We start from the raw sequence: 17769 nt of genomic DNA, 5'->3' as shown, positions 1-17769 counted from the left end.
TTATAATTGATTTGTAGATCTGTCAGAAAGCTGTGCCTACTAAAAGGACATGACAAGCCATTTGGGTATAAGATTACCTTCATGAATAAGTGATGCCATACTGTAACTTGTTATGCAGTAACTGTATAAACTTAAAGCCAAGCATATGTCAGTATTCTAGCAATTAACTGGCTAAGCCTCGCTTGACTGATGGGAAAGGTACTTAGTTGTTTGCATATATTAATGTATTTGCTGAATGTGGGATAAAAAAAATGTTGTGTTACAATTAAAACATTTGTGTTTGTTTGGTAAGCCTGTGTTACTATATGATATATTGCTTCTATGGTGGAATTCCTGATAGGCTTCAGTAGATCTAGTTCACCTGTGCTACTGATTTAAAGGAACTGTCTCTCCAGGATGCTACCCCTGCATTATCACCACAATTTTCAGTAGCGTCTGTATTCTTGATGACTTTGTACTTTGCTTTGATTTTCATTACATAGTTTCAAAAATAATTTTCACACTTACATACTTTATCATAATACAATAAAACTTGTGGTTGTCAAAGCATGCCTCTGTCACATTCAGAAAAGGTCTTGGATTAAATTCCTAGTCATGCTGGAACTTTGCAGTTTGGTTGTATAGTGATAAATGAAGTTTCATGAGCAGGAAAAAACCCATCTGATCAGAACTTTTCCATGTTAACCCAAGACACCTAATACAAAGTAGAAAAATTTATTTATTCAAAATTTGAAAGTAGAAAACTGACATTTTAGAAATGGAATCCAAGTCAGAGATCCATTGAAACATAAAAAATCTACTTTGGCATTTCATTGTCTCCTCTTTGCGTTGGAAAGCCCATGGCTATGGCAGCTTTGCAAACAGAGGCAGCTGCCAGTGTTCATGATAACATGAAATAACCTTTTGCCATTCTTCTCTGGAAACATTTCAAGATACACTTAAAACTTGGGGCTGTGGCTCCCTTGTCTTATGCTGTCATGTTGCAGCATGTTCACACTTTCCATATCTCAGATTTTACTACTGGTGTTTTCAGTGCCTCCCAGTGAGGCAGAGTACTTTGTTTTCCCTGGGATCAAAGCCAAGGGAGTAAATAATAAGTCTTGGTTGGTTCCTGCTCTGAAATAGCTTTGAGGTTTTAGATGATCTGTGAATAATGTGATTGTGACTAGAGAAGTATCTCAGACCATGCAAGACCTCACAGATATCTTCATGAAGTTCAGGATCCAGCCAGTAGCCTACACCAGAGCATGTTTCACAAGCTAAGGAGCTTCTTAGTGAATAGGTGGTGCATGTCTTCTCCCTGCCACCTGTATTTTTTAAGGTGTACTCAAATACAGAAATATTGTAGGAACACTGAACAGTACTGAAGAAAAAGCCAATGATAATAAAAATATCTGAAATGGACAGAACCATTTGATATTCATAAATTAACTGTTTGGTTAGTGTTACTTTTTTGTTTTAGGATAAATGTCTAATTGATATTTAATGTTCCTGAAAAGAAGTTGTTACTTGTTCCATCAAAATAATCTGATTGACCTAGGTGATAATTGTAGGTCCCTTTCAACTGAACTATCCTATTCTAAAATATGTTGTTGGGTTTTTTTCACCATCTTTGTATTCCAGTGAAACCCCCTGTGTCCAAATTAATATATTTGGTTTTAAGTACACTAATTTAAATAATTCTCATTTCTTTGAATGCTTAGTAGTCTCATTATCTATAAGACTTCGCCACCTTATACAGGTATGGAGGATTTCATTCAAAATATAGTTACTTAATGTCAAAAGTGTTGTTTTCCAGTAAGAGAAAAGTACTTAGCAAGGCTAATTTCATTCATGTCACTAATATGTAAATAATTATCAGGATGCCAGTCATTAAATAGCCACTTTCTGAGATATTTTTATAAAATGGCATGAATAAACTGGTAAGCATTCAGTACTTAGTTGGGCTGAGTATTTCTGCCTTTTCCTTTAAAAATCAGGGCACATTACTCATTCCCAGTACTCAGTACTTTGCAAAGTACAGAATGGCAATATAGATTTATGATATCTGTGATCGGACACAGAGGGAGGTTAAACCATTGAGGAAAATAAAATTACAAGTAATTAAATTTACAAGCAGGTTTGTCATCCTCAAAAGATTTAGTGTTTCAGAACGAACAGTGATTTAGCCACACAACAAAACTGTGATACAGCCTTAACAGTTTATGATATAGATATTTTATGTGATGTTTCAATTTATATAATTAAAATTTGAGCACTCCTTTTTAAGACTATATAGCATATTCAGCTGAGAGCCATACATGGTGAGTAATAAAATAACTGCAATGCAGTACTGGTTGAATTTTTTAAGAGCTGAAGCATTTCATCAGGATCATTAATTTTGGGTTATCTCAGGGCTTTATCTTCAGATAAGAAAGCAATACTCCATATAAGTCTTAAAGTTTTTGGATTTTTTTGAGAGCAGGTTAGTATCTTCTATTGGTATGAATTTCAAATGTTTACAGGATTCTAAGCTGTGAGGTTTTTTTTCCCTGATACACCTCTACCTACTAACCAGCAAATATGATAAATATAACTGTACCATTTCCATCCTGTTCTTAAGAAGGATTCAGTAGTAACAAGGTTTTTGGCAAGGTCTTCCTGCTATTTCCACAAGCTAAATACAGTATCATTACCAATGTATTCTTGGAGAGAAAAATTCTGCATACACAAAATGAAGCTGTTGGGAGAGGAAGGGTGGGGCAGAGGTGTTTGGGCTCTTTTTGATGGTGTTGTTTTTGTTATTGATTTTTTTTATTAGTTCATCGGTTTGTGAAATGCAGAAATCTTCATTATTTTAGGCATAATTTCAAATTAAACAAGTTAAGTTGCTTTGTCAGAATATCCAAATTCAATTTTTAATCTTTGGAAATTGTTTTAAAAGCTGAGGAAGATGTGCTTCAGAATCCATTGCATGTAAATTGCCATTATTCATTTTGTTTAAAAATAAATTATATTTTACATAAGCACAATAATTGCAGAACTCACTTCATCACAAATCTTAGAGAATCTATAGTTCTGGTTTTTTTGATGAGTTTGAATGCTTGGGTGGACTATGTTAATTACAAAAAGCAATTATTTAGATGCAGCATATTTAGTCTTTGATTTAGAAACACACACCTGACCTTCAAAGAGAGAAAAAATAGTATTCAAGTTTTTCAAAACATTGCTGCAGTTGGGCAAAAATTCATAAATCTTTGTGCATTCTCCACTGTGTATCTTCACTTATAGTGGGATTCAGCATTGTTTGCTTTATGGATTTGGTTTTGTTTTTACATTTGAGAAAATGGGGTTGTGGCCAGAATATTACAAGTCAGAAGAATGCTCGACATATTTACATCTTAAACTTATCTGAAACAATCCACTTTACCCAGGCTGATTTGTGCATCTAGAGCAGCACCAATGCTCATTTGTGCCTTCTCTAAAAAGTCTCTGTCAGCTGCTGCCGCTCTAACTCACCCAGGTGGCTTTTGGTGCCACTCTGCTATTTAACCCCTGTAGTACCTTTTAACTTGAGGCAACATATCTGGGAGTTGTCCTTGAGAACATTTCCCATTCAGAGAGACTGAAGTTACACCTGGCTCTGAGCACAGGTTTGGTGATGCTGGAGCAAGGAGGAGCAGTGGAGGACAAGGAACTCTGCCCACCACTGAATGACATAAATGAAGTCCACAAAGTTGCACTAAGGAATTTTCTTGAAAGCTCCATGTCTAAGGTACTCCCCTTCAGACTTGATAATTTGGAGTATATCTCTCTAGGACATATATAATAGAGTCAAGAACAATTTAGTTGAAAGAGGCCTCTATGACAGCTAGAATCTGCATAAAGATGAATTTGTCAAAGCATCTCACTAGATGATCGTGCTCTATTGAAAGAAAGAAATTCTCACATAACCTTGGCTTTTTCACTCTAGCTGCATTTTTTATTCAATTCTGCTGTTCCAGAGGTATTCTGGATTTTAATGTAAGGTCCTGGGCTGGAATATTAACGGAGAATAATTTGTTCTAGTGAAAATATCTTGGTCAGATTGCCACTTTCTAATGTGAATCAATTTCATGCTTTTTGAAAAAAATACAGATCTCTTCTTATAAAAGTAATATGTTTTGTTGTATCGTGGCTTAAATATTCTTAGATATTCTTTAATTTTAGGGAGATCAATTGCTATCATAGAGCCTCTATTCAACGGCTGCCTATTTTTGAAATGGAAGATGATGTCTGCATAGTTATAAGTGCAGCAATACAATGACCATCAGGCTGAAAAGGAGTTTTGCACCTTCCTTCACTACAGAATATAAGTTGCAAAGTCAAATCAATGTAATGTAATGGTGTGCAAAATTGGCTGGTTTTATCTACAAAATAGATTTTTGCCCCATTTCCTATGAAAGTCACAATGCACCTTGTGCTGCTTGTGGCCTTTATTTTTGAGCCGTCTAAGAATTGCGGTGGAATGAGTTCAAAGATCAATAAAAAAGATCACATGCAGCTTCTGAGTTGTGAAATGTAGGTGTAATTTATGCAAGAAGAAAAAGTTGAATGTTTGTTTAAACCCCTCAAGGTTTTTATAAGGAAACCTTTTTACACTGAGCAGATAAAAACTTGAAGCAATCAATAAATAATTACTAAAATTTTTCCTGCTATACGGAAAATCCTATTTTTTATGAGAAGTAGAATTTAGCAGTGTGGAAATGAACTTACACTTTTGTTACAGAAACAGTTCCAAGCTTCCCAAACCAGCTGATGAATTGCAAAAAAATTACTTTTGGAAAACAATATTTGCCAATCTTACTTAGCCCTCCATATTTAAATGCGTACTTTAAACAATGCCTTGTTCAGCAAGGTTGGGAACCTTTGCAGTCAAGTAGTTTACATTTGAAATTAGCTAAAATTACAACGGAACACTACACTTCAGTTTACTTGAGCTTGTGCTGCACAGAAATGGTGTTGACTGTGCCGACCCAGCCGTAAATTTAGTGTGCAATTAGTTTGTCTTGTGTCTTTTGCATTTGCATACACACAGACACACCTGTGCACACTTGTAAGTCCTTGCATTTGTGCCAGAATTTCCCACAGAATGCTTTTGACCATTGATATTTTCTATTAGATTTTTTAAATAATTTACGTTTGGCCTCAATATTGCTCATTTTTCATATTTCTTTTTTTAAATTATATAAAATGGTGAGTGGTGATACTCTGTCAAATGCCATGGAAAGCTTAATGCACCGTTACCCATTATCTCCTCTAGTATATATTTACGAGTACAGCAGTGGCTCATGTAGATATATACATATATCTGTGTTATAAACTAATCATTGTTCATGATACAAATCACTACTGCTAGCTTAGCCACTTCACACACAATTTTTATACAGGTAAAATGTATTAGTCAATTAGACAGAAATGTAAATATAGATATTTGCGTTTTATGCTTATAAGAGAGTTTTTTCCAAGGAAGTAGGCTGTTAAATCATGTTACCGTAACAAATGCTGAAGGCTGCTTTTTCATTCATTGCCACTGAATTTATTGTCAGAGCAGTACAGTCATATCCCATTTCAAGATTACTTAGGTGGCTTGAAAATTAAATCACAGCTCACAAATTCTCTTTTTTTCTACACATGATTGATAATACTAAAATTGGGTCTAGTTTTAAGTATACTTTGCAAAATATTGCAGTGCAATTAGGTGCATGAACTATGAAAAATTTAGTAAATAGAAGGTGATTTTCCATAAGTTAACAATGAATTGGATAAAACAAAATTGCTGCCAATGTATGTGGAATTATATTCAAAATAATTACATTGATATAAATTTTGTTAAAATTGGGCAACATGGGGTTTTAAAAAGTCCTCAAATTGTTTTCTGCAAATTCATAAATCTAAAAGAGATCTTCAGGAGTGATTGAATAGAATTGGAAATATGAGCTCATGCTTAGAACTGGAAATATGAGCTCATGCTAGATTACACTTTAGAGAAAGAATATATCAAAAGCATGACTTCTTATGTCTAATAATTCTAGCTTTTTCACTTACTCTGAGCTATATCTCTTATTTCTGGGCAGAGTTTTGCCATGTTTCTCTAAAAATTCTTTCTGAAAAAGGTCCTCTAAAGATGTCTCCAAAGCTCAATGTAGAGAAACTTTACAATTGCTAGGATCTGGTTTGCATTTGGTGTGCTTTTAGAGTAAAGAGCCTGGGTTGGTTTTAGCAAAATGAAATCTAGTTAACCACAAGAAAACTGCTATGTAAATGGAATTAAACTCCCTCTGTAGAGACACCTGTACACATCTGATTTGTTTGTACATTTTTATTCAGATGTTTAAGAAAGCTTTTTCATACAATTGTGTTCCTCATATTGTGTACAGATAGGTGCATCTTGGAAGGTTTCCAAAAGAAGATCTGATTTCATAATTTTAATAAGAAAGGTAGATAGCCCCCCTTGTAAAACTTCAAACATTCATGTACCATGTGTGATAGGTGTGTTTGGTTCAGGGTAGCAAACTACTGTCCGAGGTGAAACCTCCAAACTGCATGTGGTATAGTTACAGCAATAAAGATTTTAGTGTGTTGGTCCTCTTCTATTGCACTGCATCATTGTTAATAGTGCATAGCATAAATGGGAAGTTCTAGTTTGCTTTTGTATTTTTTCATTTTCTCTGTCTCCTCTGCTACTGTCTTCATTTCTCTAGATTTTATTTCCAATATTGACCTGTGAAGGACAAAAATATGTCTGGATTTCAGAAAAAATAAAGGGCTGTTTATTCATATTGATAGCAAAAAACCACTACTGAACAATAACTTTATAAGCATTTGAATAATATTTTTCTTTGGTAAAAAATAATAATTTCAGATAGCATGATACAGCTGATTGTACAGGGATTTTGGGGAGGAATATTAGATGTGTGCTGCAGAATGTATTTTAATTCTTTCTTTTGAAATATATGATACTTGACACTGAAAGAAAAGTCAGAAACATATTGATCTCAGATACTACACAGCTTCATTGTTGTTTCTCAGTAGCTCACTATTTGTTCTATTTGCTGGATTTCTGTCTTCCTTACATAAAGCTGAATATACTATCAAACATGGATTTGGAATGGTTGAAAAGTAAAAAACACTTCTGCCTTTTTGTTGTGTGGTTTTTTTAAAATTTTTTGGCATATATATTGTTATTTTCTAAAGGAACTGCCTAATGTGACAGAAATAAAAAATTTTGACCATTATTGCTACTTCTTCTCTTCAATTACAAATGTAATGTAATAAAATAAGCTTCATTGGAAATTTTGACTGAACCATAATGGCTGAAATTTTTTATTGTTATACACAAAACGAAATAATATATATAATTTCTCCTTTTTTTTTCCTTAGTGATCTTAGTGAAAATCAGATTCAAGCAATACCAAGGAAGGCATTCCGAGGAGCAGTAGACATAAAAAATCTGTAAGTATTTTCTTGCTTCCACAGATTCTGAGGATAATGCTTTGTAGATACAGAGCTCTTTTTTTTTTTTGGTATCACATATCTTTTTTCTAAGAACTGTTACAGCTGCTTAAGGAATATCTGCATAATACTGATATTTATCATTTGTTTTGGCAAAATACTTTAACATATCTTAGACATCCTCAAATTGCCTTATGGAAATGTAAAACATTGAAATAGAGTTGAAGACAACATGGCATTATAACTATTAGTTTATGAAACCTGAGTTTAATATTTGAATGTCAGGCCATTTGAAACATTTTATGGTTTCATGTGGAAAAAATCATTTTTCCTTGGTTTTAAAAGTTTGCCTTTTGTTTGCTTGCATAAAAGAAGGAAAAGTCATGCTATTATCTGGTTTTGCTAGCATAGGATTTTATACTTGTGTGACTATTTTTCTTGCTCAGTTTTCTTCTGCTGTCTTTTCTGAAAGAAAGATACTTTCTTGGAGATAGTGACTTTGAAGTTCATGGGCAGGTTTTGAATTCTTATGGTTTCTAAATGTGGAAATACGTGAGTTTCAAGACAAAGCAAAGCAGTGACTTTTCTACTTTCTGTTCAGAGTGGTAAGGCAGTTTAGTGGATTGAACAAGCTGAACAATCTGAAGAGTGTGATGAACTTCTGTAGAAGGAAAAATAGGTTATACACTCAAAAGCTACAACCGCTGCTGGAAGCCAAGGACTCATCACTTACAAACAGGCAAAAAAGACAGAGGACATACAATAGTACGTTTCAGAAAGACTACGGAGCTTCCAGCATGGTGCAACGGTGAAAAAATATGATTGCTGTCTTATGTGACATCAATAAATACAGGGAAATATTACATTATAGCAGGCTTTCATGTTATTCCTGCTAAAACAATTTTTATTAATTGAAGTTTCCAGTGCTAAAATAGAAAAACAAGCATTCTAGTTGTATTGCTTTGAAAAAAGGAGTGCTCTGTGATTAGGAAGAGAGGGTTGTGATGTATCCTCAGTAGGAGAGGATGGGCTAGGAAGCCCTTCACTTTTCTGTCTGTCTGTGATGGAATCCACTTCATTCTGCTGCCTGCAGCACTGCACAAAAATTGGTGAGGAAAATGTCCTTTGAAGATTTAGCAGAATGCCCAAGAATTTGGCCTACTACAGTTCTCCTCTGCAGTGAAATTCAATCATACCTCAGTGGAAAAAATCATTATGTTCAACTCTATTGTGTTCAAAAACATGCTCGTGCTTGTGATTCTCAAAATAGCTTACTTACTCTGTTTAATTAACAGTTTATGAGTTTTTATTCAGAACTAGTCCCACCACTATGCATGGTCAAAAAGAGGTTTGGCTACAAGAAGCCTGCATTTTTCTGCATGATCTTTTGTATTTGAAAATATATACAGCCACAGAAAGGAACTTTGGTAGTAGAAATTGCTGCATCATCGAAAATATTTTAGTGGCAAAGTAATAGTTTAGAATATAGGTGTGCTTATATATTGTAAGAAAATTCCAGTTAAAAACTGCATTAGGATGCTAATCTTTGTCTGAGATACTATTTTTTATCTTAGTGTGAATTTTTAAGCCGAGGATCCTGAATTATGTCTGAAATTTGCATAAAACAGTAGATGTGCACTTTAAAGTGTTTCTCTTTTTTCTCTTTTCAGGAGATAATTAAAAAAAAATAAAATCATAAACACCATAGCATTGCCATAAATTCCAAATCATACCTGTGGTATATTTTTTATTGTGATAGGATAAATACTACAGACATCTCCTCCTTTGTTGTTCCTGAATTAAAATAAATAAATAAATAAATAAAAGCTATCAAACCCCTCATCTGAAAATTTCATGATCCCTGCAGAATGACCAATGAGTTAATGGGGTGAGTTGGGTGGATTCTAGCACAGCATTTATGTAACTAGATCAGGCTGTTGTGCCTTTTCAGAATCTTTGGTGAGGAGAGACAAAACCCAGCCTTCCATCTAGCCTTGGTCATTACATAGAGAAGACAGGTGTAGCAGGAATTTTACAAGTTGTATTTCATTGTTCAAGAAAATTAAGGAGACAACTGATAGGTGACAGGTATAGAAGGCATCACTATTCAAACAGGAACTGAACTATCAGGAGGTTGTAGCCAGGTGTGTGTCAGTCCCTTTCCCAAGTAATAAGGGAATAAGAGGAAATGCCCTAGAGTGGCACCAGGGAAAGTTTAGATTGGATATGAGGAAATTAAGGCTTCACCAAAAATTTTTATAAGCTTTGGAATGGGTGGCTGGGGGAAGAGGTTGAGTCACCATAAAACTGAGGTATTCAAAAGCGTGTAGATGTGGCACTAAGAGACAGGATTGAGCAGGGAATCCAACTGGCAGTGTCAGGTTTACTGTTGAACTCCATGATCTAAGAGGTCTTTTCCAACCTTAATGATTCTATGAGTCTATGAAGGTGATTAACCTAAGGTCCAGGAACCAAATACTTGCATATCCTTACTAAGAATTGTCATGAGCAGAATTACGTATTTGTTCTAGAAATAGCCCAGTAGCTGTAAAAGAAGCATCTCTTCCAAACTACAGGTGAAGGTACAAAAGAAAAGAAATCAGTGTTAGAGCAATGTGCATATATATATATATATATGTGTATATATATATATATATATATATGTATATATATGTGTGTGTGTGTATATATATATATAGTGTAACAACAGTAATTACATCAGTTTCAGTTTAAATTACTGAATGTTTTCTTTAAACATGGAATGATTGATAACCATCCATGGTAGCTCTATTAAGCTCTTTTAAAAGTTAACAAATTTCTCAGAATTTGACTTGATGAAGTATTTTATGTTCCTGAATGGAGACTCACCATTCTCTCATTTCCACCAAATACCTTCCTTCTGAATCAGGAATTGGAATATTTTGGAAAATATCTTATTGTATACTTCTTAGTCTCTGCAGAGCAAAGGGAATGAGGTGTTTACTCAGATAATCGGAAGGAAACTGCTTCCTATAAGTTTGATAATACCATTATCACCTCCTGCAGCATGTTAGCTCCAGAGTCCTCTTGATGTTTCTCAGAAGAAGCTGTCTAGTTTCCATAAAATGCATCCATGGTGCTTTCTTTCTGGACATCTTAATGCTCACCATATAGATTCTGTAGAAGATAAAAGCAAAATGGGGAAGACATTATGAGAATTGACAGCATGGGCAACCTGCCACACCCTTGTAGTAAAAAGAATAACAAACCCTGAGAAACATTAGGGCTTCAGAAATGTAATTTACATCTAATTGGAATTACCCAGTTCCAAATTTTTTATGCCTTTCGTCTTGTAACTGAGAAGGGTTTGGCTCAGTCTGAGCTCTCACTTGAGGCAGTTGTAAGCAGCAATAAGATCCCCCTTTCCCCTCTCTCTGATGGCCAAACAAGTGCAGTTCTTGCAGACCATCCCCAAATGTTACCTGCTTCAACCCTCTCATCTTGTGACCCTGTTTGGACTGTCTTCTACTGGGAGGTCAACACCAGGTGCCATCTCACAAACTCAGAAGTCATCTCAAAAATGCCAGAGAGTCCCTGGCTTCACTCTCACCAATACAGCCCAGTTGTTTGTAAAATAGAGTTGTTTGTAAAGTATTAAATTCTTCAGTAAAAGTGAGAAAAATTGAGGGAAGCTTATGAGGGAAGCTCTCCAGACTAGAAATCCAGCATCCGTTATTTTGGCAGTTCAAATGTAGAAAAACATAATATCTACAGTATGTCAAAGTCTCAATTTTTCTATTCAAGTATTCTTGAATGACTTGAAGAGTAATACACTCTATACACTATCACTATTGATCTGGGAGTTCAGAGCAATTAGGGTGAAATTCTGGAAATATAATTCTGAAAGTTCCCCCTAACTTGCAAGTTTTTCAGGGAGAAGAGTATTCACCAAGACATTAGATTCTTCAGAGAACACAGTGATACCCACTTTAAAAAAAATAAACAGAAATTATCATATAAATGGGGGACTAAACACAGATTTTTTTAATAGACATGTTAATGAATGTTTCATAACTCTCACTGGTGATATAGTAGTCACACTACATGTGAAAGATTCTTTAAACTTTCCCAACCTCAGGAACGTTGTTTGAATTTAAGATGGTAAGAAAATGCTTTAAGTGCCCATATTGCAAGCTTAAATGGGGTTGTTTTTGATGCTGTTGAATTAGGAAGAAAAATAACTGCGTTACTAACAAATTTAAGGCACCACTGAAAGAACAATAGCGCTATGTCCTCTTTTTGAGTAGATTTTGGCCTTACGACTTTTCCATTTCAAGTGCGTAAAATTTTATAAGATTCAAATTTTCTCTTTTCCTGTGCAATTGATACTTGGCAGAGGATGGAAAGGAATATACCAATATCATGGTGGAATTGTGATGCTAAATATGTGCAATCTCAAATGTTGCCAAAAATATTAGGGCATGGTTTCATGTTATCTCATGCAAGGATCTTGTGCCCTGTTTTTCCCATCATGCTCTTAGCCTTTGTTTTGACTGCTCTCTTCTTTGTGTTCATTTGGGTCCATTTCTTCCCAGCAAGTGGAGGAGGCTGTAGCTGCTGTCATCCCAGGGATAAAAGTTGCAGAACAATGTAGTGGCTTCACACATTAAATTGCCTGGGAAAATGAAGAATTAGTGAAGAGGGAGGCAGCCACCAGCATTCAATCTAAGTCCTTGCCATTATACTAAGCTTTGTGCAAAACTTTGATTGATACTACTTGTTGTTGCCCTTATGCCTCTTTTTGCTGATTGTGAAACATTTAAAGCTGCCACTAGAGACCTAAATGAATTTTGTATTAATTATTTTTGGAAATGATTGGACTTTTTAATTTCAATTTTTGGTAGTTGAAAAAGAGATTCCTGCTGATGTTCTCATTACTTATTTCTTCTCAGATCACGCATAAAATTCCACTGCAACTGGAAGTGTAGTTGTCTATTCATCTGTACAAGTGCTGTTCTAAATGCATTGCTTGTCTAAGATATGCTTAAATAATCCAGAATTCAATATTTCTCATGCTTGTTCTTACAGGAAATTTCAATTGGACTGCTAGTCTATTCAACCACCTGCATTTCAAGTCTACATAAACAAGGATTTTCACAGGGTGTAGTGAACTATATTCTGTGTATGCTTAAGATTTTTATTACAATAAAAAACAGCTCTGAAGCCATGAAAGAAAGAATATATATATATATACTTTTCTAGTACTCCTAAACCTCTTGTTGCCAAACAGGTTGGTAACCCTGTGGCCTTTGGAAAAAAACAAACAACTTGTTCTTACTGATAGTTAAAATAAATAGCATTTCAGTACTATTTTCAAAATGTTCTTTTAAAAAGTTACTTCTTATTAATGTGATAATATCTTTGAATCACATAACATAGATTTTTAATTTTGTATTCATCCTCCTTTTGGTGACATTCTTCTATTTAATTTTTACTCTTTTTTTTTTTGTATTGTTTTCCTCCAATAAGATAATTCTGGGATTAACCAAGTAAAGTACTAGATAATTTTCAGCGGATCGAGGAACTGAACTATAAATATTTTAGTTTTGGAAACTTCTAGTTTGTTCAGCAAGTATGCATTACTTGGATGTAACTATTAACAGTCATGGGAAACAAGCAGTTCTTTGAAGTTTGATAAAAAATGAATAAGTTATGGCATGATTTTTTTTACATAATTTTTAACTAATTCCTCTGAAATTATTGATTTGTCTTGAAACTGAGATTGATAAATAAGAAATAGGAATCATAAGTCAGTTCTGTTGAAAAAAGTAGCTCTCACACAGGACCAAAATATGTCTTCAAACTGTAAAGAACAGGAGAGTAAAGCAGACAATTGTTTGAATTGTTCCAACTTTCAGCTTTCTAGGAATGAGTAAAGGAGGTTTTCTCTGTCAAGAGCCAGATGACAGATTTTTTCTGTATGAGGGTAGTAGCTTTTAAATGTATGCAGCATCTTCTGTTAGTCATTAAATGTTCTTCTTGTGGGATAACAAAGTTTATTTTAAGACATTTATTTATCATTATCTGGTAGTCACCATATGCCAGGAGGGAAGAAATATAAGTTAGCAACATGTTTCTACAGCCTAAGATGTATCCTCAAAAGCAATAAATATAAAACATTATAAAGTAAGCATATTATTAGTTGAATGCTTCTTATTCTTATTAGTTCTTATTGCTAAACTCACATAAACATTGATATTTTAAGCAGTAGTAGATTAATTCAGTTAGATTATTTCATATAGAAAATACCCAGGTAATGCTGCAGACACAGACGTAAAATCCAGTTAATTCTCTGTGATGATGGAAGGGTTTTGAATGCGACAACTGTTGTTTGTTATCTTATGAGCTTCCCAGGAATGGCACTGCTGAATCTTTGTGAATGTTGGAGGCAGAAAGGAACAGCAACTTTACAAAAGTATGTAGAGATCCCACATAGAAAAGATCCAAAATTGAGACGGAGCAGGCAGAAAGATGATAAACTGGGGAGAGGGGAAGGATGAGAATGGGCCAGAGTTGATGGTCCCTGTCTGGTCAGCTTTGGTTCTCAGAGTGTTCTAATAATTTACAGCTAAAATTATAAACAGCTCATAAATAAAATAAACAGCTCATGGGGAAAAAAAAAAAGCTTTCTAAGATGGAATTAGGGTTATCGGTGTACTCAATAGCTTAGTGGTGAGAAAGGTTTCATTATGGTATTGGAGATTTTTATGTGAGGTTTTGAAAGTTAATAAACAATAGAATGTAACTTAAAATTTTATAAAAATATAATTTTTAATTTCTAGTATTCTTGCTTGTACCTTAAGACATGGCTTAATACATACGTGCTATTGAGAACGAGTTTTACCAAAAAACACAATCACATTGCTTCAGTGTGTCTGTTAGAAGGACATCGTAAGTTAATGTTACGCTGGTTATGGAATATTGTCTAACTTTCCATTTGAGTCATATATGTTGTGTGGTTATCCTCACCCTTAACCTTTACTTTTACCATAAATTACTATTAAAGCCAGTCACATAGTCTTCAAAGTCATGTCCCTTTCATAGCTTAAAATATAAATATATATATATATCAATCATACCAATTGTTCTTCATGGTGTGTGTCTAATAATTTTTATATTGTGCTTGTAACTGATGGAAGATAATCTGAAGCATAAAGATGGTAGCACCTTTCAAATACAGAAATTTTTAAATTTAAATTTAGGGAACATTTTTCCTCTCCCATCTGCAAATATCCCTTCCTCATACTGAAACCAATTCATTAGCTCAGTGCAAACAGAGTAATCATCCTGGTAAGAAGATTTAAATGGAAACAACTCACCCTTCACTAAGGTAGTGATCATGGTGACTCATTAAAGGAATAAGTCCAAAAGTTTTCGGGATCGCCACAACTGCTGCCAGTCTAGTGGAAGAAATCTGCCTTTCAGTTTGTGTAGGACAAGATTTTCTCAAGTGCTTTCTCCGCTTTAAAAGATTTTCCTTTGTGTAAAATACAGATGATTTAGAAGAAGCTGTGTCAGCACTGATTTATACATTGACAGCTAAGGATAATAAGATATGGGCAAACATACAGCTCACCCTTTTACAGATTAACCTGCAGACTGCATTAGGCAAATTTGATGGCATTAAAAGATTTTTCCAATTTGTCTGGAAACAATTTCTCTTTTGTATTGTGTCAAGGGTAACATTTCATGCCATTGGAGTAATTTAAATAGCTTTGATAAATTGTTCGAGAGGTTATACTGTGTATATATTTTACCATTTTAAAATAAAGAGGCTATTAGCTTAATTGTTAAATGAAATTCATTACTAAAAATTGAAGAAGCCTTAGAAAGTAGACCTAAATATTCCAACACTGCAGCACTAGTATTGTAACATTGCACCAAAATGATTAAAGATTGTATTCAGCAGCTGATAGTTTGCATTTAGCTTTCAATACACAGAAACACAGCCACTGTTACAATTATGACAATATTTTATTCCCTTGTAGTAGCAATTCAGATGAAACTAGAAGAACTTTATAGAAGTTGGTACATTACATTCAGCAGTGGGTCTGATGTTTTATTAATAAAGTGGAATGTTATCATAGATTCAGAAAAATCACAGAAAATGCTTTAGTAGAAGTGTCATTAGCCCTGCTAGCTAATATATAATTGAAGACAGAAGGGCAGAGTTCATTTGTATTTTGTTCATTTTCTTAGTATTGTTCACACACATTTACTCATATATATTATTTGACACTGACAAGCTATCAGCTTGGAGAAGTTTTCAAAGTGAGGTTTTTTATCATCTTTGCTTTGCAAGTCATGCCCTGAAATGCATAAGATGTTTCAGTATTTATAGGGAAAGCTTTTATCAATAGAGAAAGTGTGATTTTATATCTGCATGGTTGTTAATTTAAGCAGACATTTTTAATTGGGCTATATGTGCTGTATCAATGTTTTGAATTGAAAAGGTAATAATCATCTTCAGAGAAACGAATCTAAATTTTTCATAACTTCATACTTAAGGATTAATAATGTATGGGATGGATTGCTGAGTTTTATGTCTAGAATTCGAGTGCTCCATTACAACATACTATCTGCATATAATTACAGACAGCACAAAGTCTGTAGAAAACCAGATACTGAAGGGTACAGCACAAACACTACTTTCATTTGAAGCAGAACTAAAGGACATAAGTAAACAGGTCTGTAAAAGCCTTGGACAATGTTATTTCACATGTAGACATATTCCAGGAGGTAATTACTGTAAATCCCCTGCATACCCGGGGGTAACACCTCCCACCTGCTCCAGGCATGCACACACGCAGGGAGACCCCTAAAACTGGTGTCTGTCCCTGGTCCCTGCTGCGGCGGGTGGAATTAACATGCAGCTGGGCTGCTCTGATAAATGGATTCTGTTAGGTCACCGAGGGGATGCGTGTGACATTAAGTGATTTACCGTCCTTTACCTTAATGAAATTGTTTCAGCAAGATGACGCTGAGAGCTTTTAATGGATAGCTTTTCTTGATGTAATGAAATTGCATTCCTTTGGCATTTAATATAAGGTGCAGTTATTATTTACTGGAGCTTTCCCAGCGCTGCTGTTCTGCGCAGACAGTTGAGAACAAAAAGGGATTTCTGTGGCAGAGCGCAGGCCAGCGCCGAGCGGCAGCAGCGATGGCCAGAGCCTTTCCGTGCGCGTGGCCGGCCTCTGCCACCCCTTCGGGAGGCTTCCCTTGCACCTCGCCTTGCCAGCACGCCTCTCCCTTACAAATGCCTTCCTAATCTGTTTAACAGGCAACTGGATTACAACCAGATCAGCTGTATTGAAGATGGGGCGTTCAGGGCTCTGCGTGACCTGGAAGTGCTGTAAGTATTGCTTGTATCTCTTACTTGTAGCGAGAGCTCGGTATCTGGGGAGTGCTAATGTAGCAGCTTATCTGCAAGCTGCAGCCTGGTGTCAGGATGCTCTAGTGAAAAGATGTCTCAAAATAATCCACTGTGATGTGGTATAAAATGGTAAGAAGATATGGAGAGGCATGGATACTCCTTTACTCTCCAAGACAGCCATTAAACATAATAATAATAAAAAAGCCATTGACAGAAACTGTAAGAAAAGAATATATTTCATTTTAAAAAGGGGGAGGGCAGCAGTATTAATGAACCCAATTAATTTTGTACATTACCATTACTGGTGATATACTGAACATTTCAGAATTGCTTTTGTTGTATACTCATCATCAATTTGATCTTTTGATCACTGAGACTCAGCATAAAGAACAATATGCTATATCTATTTGACAATCTGGATGTTTTTAAAGAGGCACTTTCTAGCAAACAATACTGCTACATGTTAAGATGCTTAGCATGTCCATGCTAATAGATATTTTTAAAAACATTTTAAGTTTTATGTGCATAAATACATTTGTATGTCAAGGAAAAGATCTTTTTTGTGTCACAGAAGGTAATTTTTGCAACACTTCTTTGCATACTTTTTTTTTTCACTTTCTTCAAGTGGCTATCAGTGAGGTTAAAGGGAGCAAAATTATCATCTGAGAATAGTTACTGTAATGAGCCAAGTGCCTTAGTTCTCAAAGAATCTGAGGCACAGGACACATTCCTGAAATATTTGCTCTGTCAGTCAAAATGACACATTTTATTTGGATTTTCTTCATTAGGAGAAATTAAAGAATTTGTGTATCAGTGAGTTACTTCATGTAAATTTGGATCACACCTAAGAAATCACAACTTGAGGAGGGTGAGAAAATGGGTTT

The 17769-nt window shown here is 34.8% G+C and overlaps 1 protein-coding gene across 14 annotated transcripts in view; it reads left to right on the top strand.

Annotated features, from left to right (window-relative positions):
• SLIT2 (slit guidance ligand 2) overlaps positions 1-17769 on the top strand; it is a 254614-nt gene that overhangs the window by 139332 nt on the left and 97513 nt on the right. For all 14 annotated transcript variants that reach the window (XM_039699037.1, XM_039699028.1, XM_039699025.1 and 11 more), the window contains exons 5-6: positions 7402-7473; positions 16793-16864. In XM_039699037.1, coding sequence (XP_039554971.1) covers positions 7402-7473; positions 16793-16864 — 144 coding nt within the window. The remainder of the gene's footprint in view (positions 1-7401; positions 7474-16792; positions 16865-17769) is intronic.

This window comes from Passer montanus, unplaced genomic scaffold, assembly GCF_014805655.1.
Source record: "Passer montanus isolate IOZ18808 unplaced genomic scaffold, ASM1480565v1 scaffold13, whole genome shotgun sequence".
NCBI classification, from domain to species: Eukaryota; Metazoa; Chordata; class Aves; order Passeriformes; family Passeridae; genus Passer; species Passer montanus.
This window is presented reverse-complemented; position numbering and strand designations above follow the sequence as displayed.